The 17,356-nt window shown below is 43.4% G+C and overlaps 1 protein-coding gene across 2 annotated transcripts in view; it reads right to left on the bottom strand.

Moving 5' to 3' along the window:
* LOC129711750 (tumor necrosis factor receptor superfamily member 14-like) overlaps positions 1–17,356 on the bottom strand; it is an 84,893-nt gene that overhangs the window by 51,035 nt on the left and 16,502 nt on the right. For both annotated transcript variants that reach the window (XM_055659676.1, XM_055659677.1), the window contains exons 4-5: positions 17,016–17,161; positions 387–412 (exon numbers count right to left, since the gene is read on the bottom strand). In XM_055659676.1, coding sequence (XP_055515651.1) covers positions 387–412; positions 17,016–17,161 — 172 coding nt within the window. The remainder of the gene's footprint in view (positions 1–386; positions 413–17,015; positions 17,162–17,356) is intronic.

Below are 17,356 nucleotides of genomic sequence, written 5' to 3'. Positions count from 1 at the left end.
GAGTTGCAACAGAAAGTACCAGGGGAGGAGGTGGTTTGGGTGGGAAAGGACGAATGGACCAGGGAGTTATGGAGGGAACGGTCTCTGCGGAAATCCGAAATGGGAGATGGGAAGATGTGGCCAGTGGTGGGATCCTGTTGGAGGTGGCGAAAATGTCGGAGGATTATCTGTTGTATGTGACGGCTGGTAGGGTGGAAGATGAGGAGAACGGGGGACTCTGCCCTTGTTACGAGTGGTGGGGGGGGGGGGGGGGGGGTGGAGTGGGGAGTGAGAGCAGTGGTATAGAAGAGACCCTGGTGAGAGCCTCATCTAGAAGAAGAGGGGAAACAAGTGGGTCAAAGGACCTGTTTCCATGCTGTATCGTTGAAGTCTAAATAAACTCTTACCTTTTTGAGATCTTCACCTCCAGCACCTGAAAGCAAAAGAATAATGTAAATACATTTCTCTAAGGAATCTGTAGAAATTACATTTTTTGCTCGCAATAGCAATGAGTGAGAAAAAAAATAGATTTTCCGACCTCTAAAAAGGATCAGCCCTGGACTATTAGTTCCGACATCACCAGATCTCCCACAGGATTTATCTTTGTTACTTTCCAACTCATATCAAGCCTTATCCATAGAATTCTCCTTTTTTTTTTATCATGTCTCCAATTGAGGTGCAAAACTATGGAAATAAAACCAGTACGTTTCTGTCTTCACCTTCTCATACCGTCACTCTTGTAAGCACACCATTCCTTTCAATCAGTTTCTTTCTGCAGAACCTCTGTTCTCGAGATGAAGCTTTTCAATTTAGCACTTCTGAAATGTCCTCCATCTTCAAGAAATCCTGCTGTAGTTGATGGAACTCTCAAACACACATTCTCCACTTCCGGTATGCCTGCTCTCACTTTGCCCCTCCTTCACTCCACATAAAACAGATATGGAGATCCCTGGTTCTCACCCTCAACTCCACAAGCCTTGGCTTTCACTGCTTCCTTCTTTGGCTATGCCACCAACTGCAGCAGGATCCCACCACCAGCCAGATCTTCCCCTCTCCCTATTTCCTGTTTTCCACAGGAATCGCTTTATCTGTAACTCCTTAATCCCCTCATCCCTTCGCACTCACCCCTCTCCATCCCCTGGTAATTTCCGTCACAGTAAGAAGTCCAACACTTGTCCCGACATATCCTTTCTCACCATCAAGGACACATGCAGCTGGTGCAGGTGTGATATTAGATTCACGTGCACCTTCTCCAACTGCTCTAACGTATTCAATGCTCATGATGTGGCCTCCTGTGCTTTGGCATTGGTAGACTATGTGACCATTTTGCAGAGTACCTGTCTGCATGCGTCTCAGATTCAGATTCAGATTCAGATTCAATTTTAATTGTCATTGTCAGTGTACAGTACAGAGACAACGAAATGCATTTAGCATCTCCCTTGAAGAGCGACATAGCAGACGATTTGAATAAAAAATAAATAATAAGTGTCCGGGGGGGGTGGTTGGCAGTCACCGAGGTACGTTGTTTAGTAGAGTGACAGCCGCCGGAAAGAAGCTGTTCCTCGACCTGCTGGTTCTGCAACGGAGAGACCTGTAGCGCCTCCCGGATGGTAGGAGGGTAAACAGTCCATGGTTGGGGTGAGAGCAGTCCTTGGCGATGCTGAGCGCCCTCCGCAGACAGCGCTTGCTTTGGACAGACTCAATGGAGGGGAGCGTGGAACCGGTGATGCGTTGGGCAATTTTCACCACCCTCTGCAGTGCCTTCCGGTCGGAGACAGAGCAGTTGCCATACCATACTGTGATGCAGTTGGTAAGGATGCTCTCGATGGTGCAGCGGTAGAAGTTCACCAGGATCTGAGGAGACAGATGGACCTTCTTCAGTCTCCTCAGGAAGAAGAGACGCTGATGAGCCTTCTTGATCAGAGTAGAGGTATTGTGGGTCCAAGAAAGGTCATCGGAGATGTTGACTCCCAGGAACCTGAAGCTAGAAACACGTTCCACCTCCGTCCCGTTAATGTGGATGGGGGTGTGCGTGCCACCTCTGGACTTCCTGAAGTCTACAATGAGCTCCTTGGTCTTCTTGGAGTTAAGGGCCAGGTTGTTGTCAGCGCACCATGCTGCTAAGTGCTGGACCTCCTCCCTGTAGGCCAGCTCATCGTTGTTGCTGATGAGGCCAATCACCGTTGTATCATCTGCATACTTGATGATGGTGTTAGTACCATGTACAGGTGTGCAGTCATAGGTGAAGAGGGAGTAGAGGAGGGGGCTCAGCACACAGCCCTGAGGAACGCCGGTGTTCAGGGTGAGGGTTGAAGAGGTGTGCTTGTCTAACCTCACAGACTGGGGTCTGTTGGTTAGAAAGTCCAGTATCCAGTTGCAGAGGGAGGGGTCGATGCCCAGGTTACCGAGTTTGGTGATCAGTTTTGATGGAATAATGGTGTTGAATGCTGAGCTGTAATCGATGAACAGCATTTTTACATAAGTGTCTCTGTTGTCAAGGTGGGAGAGGGTCTGTCTCTGCTATTCTGCAATGGATCAGCTCAGCTTCTGGATGCACATTGTTTCAACTCTCCTCCCCATTTTCACAGTGGCCTGACTGTCTTTGACCTATTGCAAAGCCAAACATTATCCACGAATATGAGATGTGAGCGAGCAGAACATCTCATTTCGAGCTTCGGTAGCCTCCAATCCAATGCATGATTTTCCAATTTCAGGTAACCCACTCTGTGTTCCTTTCCCATGAATGAATGAATGTTTATTGGCCAGGTATGTACACATACAAGGAATATGCCTTGGTGCTCCGCTCCCAAGTACAACACAACATACAGTAAACAATTAAGAAGAAAACATAAATCATTAACACATTAAGAAATATACATTATAGTTTAAATGTGTAAATGAAATAAAATACCAGAGCAAAAGGAGCTACAGACTTTTGGTTATTTAGTAGAGCTATTGCTCGTAGAAAAAAAGCTGCTTTTATGTCTGGCTGCGGCGGCTTTGACAGTCTGGAGTTGCCTTCCAAAGGGAAGTTCTTCAAAGGCCAGGGTGAGAGCGGTCAGAGATGATCTTACCCGGTCGCTTCCTGGCCCTTGCAAAGTACAGTTTGTCAATGGGAGAGGGGGAGGTAAGGTTGCAGTCAACAACCTTGTCAGCTGATCGAACAATATGCTGCAGCCTCCGGATGTCATGCTTGGTGGCTGAGCCAAACCATACCATGATGGAGAAGGTGAGGACAGACTCCACAACAGCAGTATAGAATTGGACCATCATTGCCTGTGGCAGATTGTGTTTCCTCAGCTGTCGCAGGAAGTACATCCTCTGTTGGTCCTTTTTGACTGGTCAATGGTGGCCCCCCATTTAAGGTCCTTGGTGATGGTGGTCCAAAGGAACTTAAAGGACTCTGCAGATGTGACTGTGGTGTTGTTGATGGTGAGTGCGGTGAGGGGAGGGGGAGCTCTCCTAAAGTCTACTATCAATTCAAATGTCTTGAGAGCATTGAGCTCCAGGTTGTTACGAAGGCACCAGGACACCACCTGTGTCACTTCCTGTCTGTAGGCAGATTTCTCCCCATCCTGGATCAGTTTGGCACAGAGCTTGAGGGTAGAGGGGGAAACATTGTCCGGTCCTGGAGATTTCCGACGTTTCTGTCTTCTGAATAGCCTCTCCGCCTCCTCAATTTCTATTGTTTGTGATAGAGAAGTGGCCAGACTGATGCTGGGGAGCAAGGAGGGTGTGGGTATTGGACGAGGGACCAGTCTTTGCAGACTGGAGTCAGGCTGTAAGGTGTGAAGTGGTGATTGGGGAGGAGTGGGTGGGGAAGGGTCCAGTCTTTGCAGACTGGAGTCAGGCTGTGAGTAAGTGTGAAGTGGTAATTGGGTAAGGGGTGAAGGGGGTACCAGGGTTATGTTTCTGTTTATCGAACCTGCAGTGGAACTCGTTCAGCTGACAATTGTCCAAGGACCAGGGGATTTTCCTCGTGTAGCTGGTGATTTCTTGCAAGCCCTTCCAAACTGAAGAGTCATTAGCTGAGAACTTGCTTCTCAACTTCTCAGAGTACCTTTCATTGGCAGTTCCGATTCCTCTTCTCAGCTTATACTTGGCCTGCCTGTAGAGGTCTGCATCCCCACTCCTGTCGGCCGCATCTTTAGACTGGCGGAGCTGTCTGAGTTCTGCTGTAAACCAGGGCTTGTCGTTGAACCAGATCCGAGTGCTAGTGGGAATGCAACTGTCCTCACAAAAGCTGACATATGATGTCACAGTGTCTGTATATTCGTCGAGACTTGTGGTTGCTTTCCTGAACATATTCCAATCAGTGCAGTCATAGCAGGACTAGATTTTCAATGCCCTCGCTTGTCCTCCTTTTCATTGTTCTGACCACGGGCTTAGCAGATTTTAGTTTCTGCCAGTAGGTCAGAATACGGTGAACTAAACAATGGTTAGAGAGACCCAGAGCCGTTCAGGGAACAGATCGATGTGCGTTCTTGATTGAAGAGTAACAACGATCGAGTCTCTCCCCTCTGGTGGGGCAGGTAACATGAAGTCTGTTACTGAAGGCTGAAGAGTTGTGCTGAAGCAAAGCAAGAATTTCATTGTCCTATCTGGGACATATGACAATAAACTCTCTTGAATCTAGTTTGGAAGCTCTCGGCTGAGGTTAGCCTTGTTAAAGTCCCCAAAACAATGACCATGAAGTCCGGGAAGTCACTCTCTACCCTCATCACCTGGTCAGCAAGTTGCGTTTGCACCTCACATACGCAGGCTTGGGGGAGGATGTAAACTCCAGCGAGAATAAAAGAGGCAAATTCCCTCGGAGAATAAAAGGGTTTGCAATTTAGAATAATTCTAGATTGGGAGAAGTTAGATAGTACCGTGATGTTGTTGTACCAGTTGTGGTTAGTATAGAAACATATTACACCGCCTCTTGATTTTCCCGCTGCCTCTGCTTCGCGGTCCGCTCTATGTAGTTGAAAGCCAGTCAGTTGCAGCGCATTGTCCAGGGTCGTCTCACACAGCCAGGCCTGTGAAGCGCAGGGCAGCGGCTCGAGAGTCCTTATTTGTCTAGTGCAGGAGTTGCAGTTCGTCCACTTTGTTATTGAGAGAACGTAGATTTGTAAGGAATATACTCGGGAGCGGTGTGCATAATCCTCGTCGCCGGAGTCAGGTGAGTGCTTCTGAGCACTTCCCATGGGTCCTCCTCCGTCTCAAGACCTCGAACATAGCCACAGCCCTGCCGACGAGTATGTCCATATAATCCAGCAAGCAAGAGAAATCCGGAACAATGTTTGGAGGTACCGTATGTCCGATGTTAATGTGTACCTCTCTCATGAAAGTGATCCTTGTGGGATTTTCAGACAACACAAACGAACAAACATACAAAACAGCAGTACACTGTGCCAGCCGGAGGGTAAACTACTCACCAGTCCACCCAGAGTCTCTTTCTCTTTGGTTACATTTTCCATCCTATCCCATCTGGTTATATCTGTCCATCATCTTTCCATTATTTTGTCCCACCTATTACTCACCATCCTCTCTCTCTATCCTTCTCCTTCTCCTTCTCACTTCCACACACTGGCTATCTTCTCTCTGTGCTCTCAGTTCTGATGTAAAATGTCAGCCCAAAATGTTAACATCCTTTTGCCTCCAGATGCTGGTAAACCTGCTGAATTCTTACAATAGTTTATTTTTTGTTGATATTTCGCTCCTAGATGCACATTATCCAGAAAAGTGTGTTTTGGCATTCCAAGTCTACAGTAATTCCATTGCACCTACTGATTGGAAAGACTTATGCCCTTATCCATCAGAGAAGAGGGGGCCACAAAACACTGGTGTCTGGTTTTCCTTTGCTGATTTCAAACTGTCCACCTACCTAGTGTTTTTAATTATGTGGACAGGGTTAAATTCAGTGCACACTATTTGCATAAAGCATATCAAATGCTATTTACACACATAAGTGTTATAGTAGATTTACAAATACATTTCTATTTATAACATCATAGGAAAATATTTGTATTAGTTTATTATTGTCATATATTGAGATACAGTAAAAAGGTTTGTTTGCATGCTATCCAATCAAATCAGAAACATTTCCATGAATACAATCACGCCATATACGCATACAACAGGTATTGCAAAAAGAAAAATACCAGCATACAAAATATAGTTATTCAACACTCTACCATACCAGTTCTAGTCAATGTCCACAATGAGATAGGTTGAAAGATCAGAATTATGTCATAGCTTATGGAAGGACTGTACAGAAGTCTGTTTACACATGAGAGAAAAGTGTTCCTGTCTGGTGGTATGTATTTTCAAGCTTGTGTCTCTTCTGCCCGATCGGTGCGAGAGAAAAAGGGGATGACAGGGTTACAAAGGACCTTGATTATGTTGGTTGCTCTCCTCTCGCAAAATGGTGAAGATGGGAGTCAATACTGGCGAGTCTGGTCTTTGTGATCAACTGGGCTACATCCACAACTCTTGTGATTTTGTGCTTTCTTGAGAGCTGTTCCCAAATGAAGCTGTGATGCAACCTGATAGTATAGTTGCTTTCCACGGCGCATTGATAAATATTGATAAGAATTGTAGGAGACATGCAAATTTCTTTAGTCTCCTTAGGAAGTAGAGACATGGTGTGCTTTTTGGCTCTCGCTTCAATGTGGTAGGTCCACAAAAGATTGTTAATAATATTTACGTCAAGGAACTTGAAGGTACCAACTTCAGTATCAATTGTGCTAAATTGGGTATGTACTCCACCACACTTCTTGAAGTCAAGAACAAGCTCCTTCATGGTGGTGACATTGAAGCAGATATTGTTGTCCAGACACCATGTTACTAATTAGTTCAGATTACTGTACAAATGGAGAATTTCTTTCTGCATTGTCAAGCAACAGCATAAATGATGTATGACTTCTGTTATCTACTTTAAATGGCTGAAGAATTTAAATGTGACCAGTTATCAAATGTTAATACCGCTATCAGTGGATGTCCATTATGATAACTGAAGAATGGAGACACAACATGGTCAGTTAGTCAGTAGTAGTTGTCAATGGCATGAGGATAAACTGATGCCTAAGCAAACTGGCTACGTGTGTAATCTAAATAGACACTGGTATATGTTTTCCTTGCCAACTGACTTTCGACTCAGCTCAGGCTCTTTGGTGGCTCTCAGTGCTGACTGTAGTGGCCGTGGGCTGGTTTCTCCAAGCTAAATAACCATGGTCTGGTTCCCCAGATAACAGTGTGATGGCTGAATTGTGCGAGTCATCATCACTACACCACAGCTTTAGCCCAAGTCTGCATCAGAACCATTCTTCGTTTAGTCCTAATCCACAGCCTTCAAGGCTCCGTTGCAGTCTGCATTAACCGGAGCTGATTCTATCAATGATCTTAGTTAAATTAGAGATAATTCTGACATCACAGATGGAAACCGCCTTATCGTCACCTCTCGGTACACAATCAAACTTTCACAGCTGTAAAGAAATGTACTGAGGACACAAGTTTTATAAACAGATCCATGTGTTCAGGATAAATATATAACAATCCATGCTGTAGGTCCTGAATCAACATGGAAATGCATCAGAGTTGCTGGAATCTTGAGCAAGAGAAAACAAACTGCTGGAGAAATTCAGAAGGCCGGGGGAAATGGACAGACCACCTTTCAGGTCAGAGCCCTTCTTCTGTCTGAAGAAGGATCTTGACTTACAATGTCATCAGTCCATTTCCGTTCACAGATGCTGCCTGGCATGCTGAGTTCCTCCAGCATAGATGTGATGATGATTATATTTTATATCAGGGGCCTCCAAACTTTTCTGCATGAGGGCCACATTATATATTTGGCACATTATTTGCAGGCTGTAGAAAAAAAATAAAGAAATGTCAGTTTTGTAAATTTAAGTAACTCAAAAAAGAACTTAACTAAAACAAATGGAAGAAATTCAAAACAAAACTTGTAGCCATCGAAGTTAGACAAAAATGCTGGAGAAACTCAGCGGGTGAGGCAGCATCTATGAAGCAAAGGAAATGGGCAATGTTTCGGGTCGAAACCCTTCTTGTAGACATCAATCAAGGTTAACCAATGAAATCATAAAGTTTTATGCAGCAACATTAATGGGAAGGATAGAACTACTTTTATGATTTCAAAATGTCATTGAATTGAGGATCCAAATTTGAGGAGCCAATTGTGAGGATGGACTTCAAATGCTCATCAGATAAATTTGCTTGATATTTGGACTTGACATACTTCATTCTTGAAAATGTTTGTTCACATAGGTATGTTGTACCAAAAGGGGATACAAATCTTCAAGCAAATTGTTTCAAATCTGGAAACTGTTCAGGCTTCAAAAAATTATAAAACGCAATCATATTTCCTTCTTTATACTTTAAGAAGGAACTGCAGATGCTGGACAATCGAAGGTAGACAAAAATGCTGAAGAAACTCAGCGGGTGAGGCAGCATTTATTGATGCAATTGATTCATATGGCTTGTCACATCTGCAAAAAATGCCAATTTCCAATGCCACTCAGCGTCTGATAAAAGGTTTAGGATGATTTTTCTCTGAGAAATGAATCAATATCCTTTCCTAGCTGAAAGAACCCCAATAGAACCTTTCCACAACTAAGCCATCGAACTGCTGTATAATAAGGCAAATCAACAAACTCAGAATCAATTTCTTCCAGAAAAGCACAAAACTGGCGACGATGATATCCATGATATCGAATGAAATTCACCACAGAAGCAACAGGTTTCAAGGCACAAGACATATCAACATACTTTCCACATAATGCTTGTGTTTTGCCCAACCAAACCTTTCTTCGCCCCAGACATGTTCTTTCCTCCATCAATTGTCACGCATTGCAGTTGATTCCACTTCAGGTTATATTCTGACATTTTTTTGCAATTCATTGAAGAATTCCTCTCCAGTTACTGTAGTGTGCATACTGGTGCTAATTCTTGAGTGACATTAAATTAACTGTCAACACCTCGGATGAATACTCGGAGTTGTGAGGTCTCACACACATCAGTTGATTCATCCAACATGAGAGAATACCAGCAAAAACTTCTTGCTTTGTCCACAATGTGCTGAACTATGTTACTTCCTAAATCTTCAATTCTACGAGCATACACTCTTTGATGAAATCTCTATCAGTGAAAGGTTTTCCTGTTTTAGGCAGCACATAAGCAATTTTGTAACTGGCCCTGGTTAATCTTAATTTTCAGTTTTTTTCATTGTGAAAACAGCTTGTTGAGAACACAAAACGCTTTGCAATGATTTAAACTATTCTGAACGCTGCATTCCTGTGAACTGGAAATAACTTGAGCCATGTTTGGTCTCATAGCGCCGACGTATATTGTAGTCCTTCAAAACATCAACAGGGTCGTTACACGAGGCAAAAGGCTTTATCATTTGCTTGCACAAAAAAAGTAATTTATAAAAGTAATGGCTTATTGGGCCATTGCTTGCATGGCAGTGAAAAGCACGAGATATGGATATCTGTCTGTTATTTACTTCTTTGCACTGGTCATAAATATTCAGCCAGTCTTAGCTCTCTTGACTTTTAAATACTATTTCTCCAGTTAACCTACAGGTCTTTCTCGTACCCGAGACAGCATGGTGCAGATAGGGAGAGGGAAAGTGGTGGGCAGGCTGATGCTGCCAAACCAAATTGTGATACATCTCGACAGGATGCTTTCATAGGTACATCTGAAAAAAAAATGATATTATAAGAAATTATCTGAAGAAATTCTTATGGTGCATAAGAATGTGAATACTGATTGAAGACATATCAAGATTATTTGAATAAGATTAGGGGAATTAATGATAAAAATTATGAAGGTTAAATGGGAAAAATACCTGATATATATTCACAAATGTTCAATTAATGTAAGACATAATCTAATACAATTTAAAATTGTACATAGATTATATTATTCAAAAACAAGATTGAACAAATTTTATCCAAATATATCCGCCACTTGTGATAAATGTCTAGCCCAAAAGGCAACTATAACACACTCCTTAGTTTCCTGCATAAATCTTTATAGATTTTGGAATGATATTTTTGAAATACTTACAAAATTATTCAAGACAAGAATGGAACCTAATACTGAAATGATTATATTTGGTGTAATGGAAGATGGGAATAAATTGAACGCATCTCAAAATCTATTCCTTAATTATGGTTTAATAATAGCAAAAAAATTAATACTTAAATTTTGGAAGGGTACATCAATACCAACGCTTAAAATGTGGATTGCAAGTATGTTGGACACCGCTCATCTTGAGGAAATGCGATTCCTCCTAATGGATAAATCAGACCAATTCATAACGAGTTGGTCTCCATTCGTCGTTTTTTTGGAATCATATGGTGCAACACAATTGTAAAAAATAACTGTTTCAGGACTGGACGAGGGTTGGTCAAGACTATAAATAATGATCTCCTTTTCTTTTCACTATTTTCTCTCTCAACTTTCTTCATTTACTCGTTTTCTTTCTTCACACACTATATATTTCACATTTTTCTATCCTTTACTATCTAACTTCTTTTTCTTATTCTCATCTTTTTTCAATGTAACAAAAAAAAAGAAGTTGTACATAAAATGTATTATGAAAATATATATTAGGCACTTTGGTGCCATATGACTGTGCTTACTTCTAATAAAATAAAATAGTAAAAAAAAAAAAAAAGATTAGTTGAATAAGACCAGAGATGTGAAGGGATTGATATTTGCATTGCCTAATCAAGGAGAAATTGTTTGTCTGTATCTTTGATTAGGTGGTTAGTATAGTAATTTACAGAGAATACATGCAATCCTTCAAAATAATACAATGGGTAGGAAACAGAGATAATTTTACTTCGGAGTCACGTGAGTGACTACGTGAAGAACCCGCTCAGTGCGCAACAGCGGCCCAGACGGGAGTCGGGCGCTCCCGCAACTAGCCTGAAAGAAGGAACGTTAGGTAAGTACCTACCTTAATCGGGCTTTGTGGTTTTTGCTCCAGGGGGAGCAAAGCAGCAGAGGAAGCGGCCCCCGTTCGACTCCAGCGAAGGAGCCGACAGTGGAGGGGGAGAGGCGGCAACGGGACCGCACACGCTGCGGACCACTGACAGGGTGCTGCGCTGATGCCGGTCCGCTGAACAGCTGTTTGACTAACAGCAGCGGACCGGAGGGAAATTTAAAAACCGGCCGGCAACCCCTGCAGACTCCCGACAAGGAGACTCGCCGCCCGAGAATCGCAAAAATGCCGACCAAAATCGGCAGGCAGCTTCTATCAATAAGGTAAAAAATACAAGACCAAACCTCAGGCTGGAGACAGTAAAAACAAGTATGTCTGTTTCCCCAAGCCAGAGGAGGTCATGGAGCTAAAAGACTCCAGAAAAACGAGGGGTCACTGGCTGAATGCCAAGGGAGCTAACACTCCCACCCCAGTGCTATTGCACTAGCCATCTCCCTTGTCGAGGGATTGATGGGACCAGAGCTGGGCTGGTCAAAGAGGAGGGGTATAAGACCAAACCTCAGGGAAAAACGATCTCACGGAGGTAGGGCATATGCCTCCTCCACAGTATCTACAGTACCCTCTGCTCCCTCTTTGAGGCTAGCAAGGGAGACCAGGGTCTACAACAAGGGCAGGCGGACGAGAGCAGAAGTATGCCAGGGGAGCAGGATCATGAAGAGCTGCTGGGTGTCGTGGGCCACTATACGGCACCTCCACGCGCAGGAAGACTACTGGAACCCAAGATGGCAGCCAGTATCAACCATCTCTCCAACAAAGGAGAAGGCCCTTCTAGAAGCTTTAGAAGAGTACACAGCGCCAGAGAATTGAGAGGCACTAAAAGTAAAGAGTGTCAACGGTCAAATCTGGAGGCAGCTGGGTCAGCAGATTCGCAGTCAAGAGCTAAAATGCAGCGAATTCTGAAGCTCCTAACATCGGCAATCACCGCCTTTGCTCGTTCCACGGAACACACTAACATGACCACCTGCCAACAGGAGTATTAGCACTAATGTGCAATACACAATATGAGATCAACAATCTAAGGCAGGACAATATAAGACCTGCCCTCGACCCCAAATATGCGGGGCTATGCAAAACCGCTGCAGCGGAAAGAGAGGCAGCTAAACCTGTGGGCCTCATGAGGGCAGGCCCGGGAACAAGCAGGACATCTCATCCGACACTCAGCTGGCAGCACCCAGCTGGCAGCACCCCTCGGCATCCACCAGTCGACAATCACATCCAAGGACTGGTGAAAGCTCGGGGACCGCTGCTTATTACCCCCAAAGGTCTTTTTTAGACATGGGCCCGGAGCAGACCCCAGGGAAAATGCGCCGCCCCACAGACAGCACCAGCATACCAGCAAAACAGAGCCTTCATGAAGAAACAATGAACATGGAGGTAGGTGGGTCTGGTTCCTGCCAGCTTACACAAAATAAGGGTGCTCTACTAACTGGGGGGCGATTACACTTGTTTAAAAAAGCATGGGGTACTGTCACAAATAACAAATATATACTCAACAGTATTAGTGGATACAAAATTGAATTCAAATTGGGCATATTACCGCCAGTTCAGCATGCGCCCCAAAAGGGTATTTTTCCCTCTAAGAAAGAGAAGCGAGAAGGACAAGCTGAACTAGAAAGGCTCATTGCAAAAGGGATCATTGAAAAGACCAAACATGAACCATTGGAATTTGAATCGAATATATTCACGAAAACTAAAAAAGATGGTGGATGTCGCATCATCATTGACCTAACATCACTAAATAAATCTGTTGAGTATATACACTTCAAGATGGAGACGTTTGTCACTGCCAGACAACTGATCTCCAAAGGATACTTTATGGCAAGCATTGATATTAAAGATGCTTACTATCTAATACCCATACACAAGGATCAATGTAGATACCTAAAATTTATCTGGATGGGGCAACTATGGGAGTATAGAGCATTGCCCAATGGTCTAACCTCAGCCCTAGACTATTTACAAAAATACTAAAAATAGCCATGAAAATATTAAGAAAACAAAAGCATAGTCATGGCATATTTGGATGATATCCTCATATTAGGAAAAACAAAGGAATTAGCTGTGGCAGCAGTTCTAGCTACGAAACAGCTCCTTGAAACACTGAGGTTCGTCCTACACCCAGATAAATCAAAATTGAAGCCGTTAACTACCATGGATTATCTGGGCTTCAATATCAATTCAATCCATATGACTGTTACTTTGCCAAGGTGCTCGGGTCACTATAACCAAATCATGAATTTACCCACTGAAGCTATATCAGAACTACAGTGGTGGGCAGACAATGTTTGGCACAGTTTCAGCTCTATTATTATCACCAACCCTAACTTGGTTATTAAAAACCGATGCCAGTGCTTTAGGCTGGGGAGCAACTAACTCCATATCCAGCACAGGTGGCAGATGGACTAATTCAGAATCATCGTTACTACACACACTGGGCATCAACTATTTGGAAATGTTGGCCGCCTATTATGGGTTACAAGCATATGCATTTAAAATGCAGCACGTGCATGTGCGGTTACGGATTGATAATACTATGGTGGTGGCTTATATTAACCATATGGGGAGCATAAAATCATTATCGTGCGACAAATTGGTCAAACAGATCTGGCAATGGTGTGTCGAAAGACATTTTTTACTATCGGCTGCCTATCTACTAGGTAAGCTAAAACACAGTGGCAGACACCAGGTCACGGGGGGAAAATATTTATGATAACATCGAATGGATGTCAAACCCAAAATATTTGCTAAAGTTATTAAGCAATATGGAACGCCAGATATCAATTTGTTTGCAACAAGACGGAATCACCAGTTACCTATGTATGTGACTTGGGAACCAGATCAGAGGCAGCAGCGGTAGATGCCTACACACTGGATTGGGGTAATTTCTGCTTTTGCTTTCCCTCCCTTCTGCCTCATCAGTCAGGTACTTCGCAATACAAATGGAATCTGCCTCTGGGATATTGATGGTGCCTGACTGGCCTACACAGCCATGGTTCCCAGTTCATCACGACATGGTGGTCGAGTCACCTATGGATTTCCCTAGTGGACCACGGTTGTTGACTCACCCAGTATCAGGCATAAGCCACCCATGCCATGGAAACATCAAACTCCTGGGTTGTAGGTTTGAATAGACCTTACCAGGGACTGGGATTATCCAAATGAACCATCACCACCATGTCGGCATCCCTGCGAACAGCCACCAAGAAGCAAAAATGGGAAAAATGCTGCCAGGACGCAGGGACAACAAACGAAACTACTCAACCACTGACGTGGTGGAGTTCCTGGGCCATCTACACCATGATGAAAAGATGAGTTACAGTGCCGTAAATACAGCACGAAGCGCCCTGTCTGCTTATCTAAAAACAGCAGGACAGCAGAGCATGGGATCCCATCCACTGATGATAAAACTTATGAAGGGCATTTACAATAACAAGCCCCCAAAACCCAGGTATACCCATGTATGGGATATCAGTGTGATATTGACATATCTCAGAGGATGGCCACCAGCTAGATCCCTCAGTCTTGAGCAATCTACGTTAAAAACGCTCATGCTTATGCCTCTCGTATCCGCTCACAGAGTCCAGTCACTCCATAAAACTAAGACTGGATAACATGGTGATCACCCCAGACCGCATCACGTTCATCATTCTAGGTCTGGTAAAAAACAAAGCAGGCCAGGAACGCCCAATTCACTGGTGGTATTCCGGGCCTACCCACCAGAGCCTAGGTTGAGTGTGGTGACCCATCTACAACAATATATAGACACAACCCACAATCTCAGAGGGAGAGAAAAAGCCCTATGGGTCAACCACAAGAAACCTCATGACGGGGTAACGAGCCAAACCACTTCAATGTGGCTCAAACAGGTACTGAAAGCTGCCGGAATGGACACTAATACATTTAAATCCCATTCCACTAGGGCAGCATCGACATCAGCGGCTGAACGAATGGACGTCCCAGTTGACCACATTCTCAATACGGCAGGATGGTCGAGGGAAACGACGTTCAGAATGTTTTTTATTATAAACCGTTGATAAAGCCTGACTTAATTGCAGACAGAATATTACAAACTGCAAATATTTAATTTAAGCTCATGGGAGCTATTTATGTTGTTATTGTTAATAAATACCTTTCTGTTTCTTGAGAAAGCAGATCCATTGGTTGATTACGATAACACTTCCTCCCTCAAGAACTTCGGCAGTGAGTGAAATAAAAACTGTTACACGGTTTGAAATCACAGACCTTTGAAGTCTTCACGTAGTCACTCACGTGACTCCGAAGTAAAATAGTAAGATTAAACGAGTACTTACCAGTGCGAAGTTTGATCTGTATTTTATGAGGAATTACGATGAGGGATTACGTGCCCTCCGCTCCCACCCTCATTATATAGATCCAACCAGTAAGCTGATGTCTCCTTAATCTTTACTATGTTTACTTCAAATAATTGTGTCTATCTGATTCCACACCGCTGCTTGGAAGTATGCCGCGCCTGCGCACTGAGCGGGTTCTTCACGTAATCCCTCATCATAACTCCTCATAAAATACAGATCAAACTTCGCACTGGTAAGTACTCGTTTAATCTTACTATTAAATTTCTCAAGATAATCCTTCATATTAGTTTTGACTTGCCTTGATTTAACACTTTGATCAGTTGAAGAGACTGAAGATCGGGAGGAAACCCAAACGGGTCACCTTTGCTGTCACTATGTCCAAAAATAAAACAGGTAACACTACACTGTGCAAGCAATCTTTTACTGGATCTGTATGTGTTTTGTACAATTAACCCAAGATAATGATAGTAACTGTAATACCATTGTGAACCAAAAAGGTATTCTATTCCTTGACCCACTGGTAACCTGTAATCCTTAGGAAAAGTTAGTTTAAAGGGCCTGTCCCACTTACGCGACTTTTTTAGCGACTGCCAGCACCCGTCATCAGTGGCCGAAAATTTTTAACATGTTGAAAATTCAGCGGTGACCAGAAAGACGCTACCACTATTTGGGTGACTAGGAGACCTTTCACGACCATACAGGCGACGCCCTGGCAACATGTCGCGGAGATGTCCCGCTGAGTTACCCCAGCTTTTTGTGACTATTTTCGGTTTAAACCAGCATCTGAAGTTCCTTCTGACATAGTTTCTTCCCAGCTGTTATCAGGCAACAGAATCATCCCATCACAACCAGAGAGCAGTGTTGAACTACTATCTACCTCTTGGGTGACCCTCGGATTATCCTTGGTCGGACTTTGCTGGTTTTACCCTGCACTAAACGTTATTACTTTATCATGTATCTAAACACTGTAAATGGCTCGATTGTAACCACGTATTGTCTTTCGGCTGACGGGATAGCATGCAACAATAGTTTTTCACTGTACCTCGGTACATGTGACAATAAACTAAACTGTAACTTCCATTTTGCCCGGTTCAACAACCAGGTTTGAAAAAAATAGGCGTAATTGGTATTTGATTTAAATAATTCTGACAGGCTGCTTGTCATATCCTGTGGGATAATTAAATGGGCAGTAACAGCCGGCTTTGCCAGTTCTGTCCACATCCAGTATATGTATCTAACTGGAAATCCAACATTTTACAGAGGACAACCATTCAACTCATTAAATCCATGTCGATTCTCAGAGCATTTCCATCAGTCTTATTCCCCCAAGCAGTTCCCTAAAATTTATATTGTCACACAACTACCAACCCCCTTTCCAGCTTGCTTCTCCCAATGCTCATCTACACCAGGAGTAATTTTCAGCAGCTCATTAAAACCCAACAACCAGCATGTCTTTGGGAGGAGTGAAGGGAAGCAGGTCACAGAGAGAACATACAAACTGCATAGGGACTGCATTGTTGATCAAAATAGAACATGGGTTGCTGGAGATGTGTCAGCTCCACTACCTGTAGTGCTGCCATGCTGACATTGTAGTTACTTTGTGGCTGTTGTTCATTTGTGATATTGCTGAGATTGAGAGGTGAGCAAATGTAGCAAATAGCCGTTTGAAATGTGTGAAAAAAATGCCATACCTGAAAATAACAGGCTCTTTTCTTCACAGCTGTTTTTGCACCTTGTACAAGTACCAATCAAGATGATCAAAAGCAAGACATAAGGTGTTGGGACTGCTGTCTCTAGTTTTTTAGCTCCATTTGAAATTTGGATCATCTGTTGATACCTGTGAAAGATGCGTAACAGTTTAGTATCAGTGAGACACTACAGTAATAACTGTACCTCCCCAAATGGAATGGTTCAGCAAAGTCAGCCCAACTACTTAGCCTTTTCCCCGTATACCTACCATTTGTTCCCTTTTAGTTATTTATTCAGTACTTTTATACAGCTACAATTGCATGTGAAATTTTTAGCAGAGTTC

The sequence above is a fragment of the Leucoraja erinacea genome, chromosome 30, assembly GCF_028641065.1.
Source record: "Leucoraja erinacea ecotype New England chromosome 30, Leri_hhj_1, whole genome shotgun sequence".
In the NCBI taxonomy this organism is placed as follows: domain Eukaryota; kingdom Metazoa; phylum Chordata; class Chondrichthyes; order Rajiformes; family Rajidae; genus Leucoraja; species Leucoraja erinaceus.
Note: the sequence above shows the minus strand (reverse complement) of the source record. Positions and strands in the feature narration are given on the sequence as shown.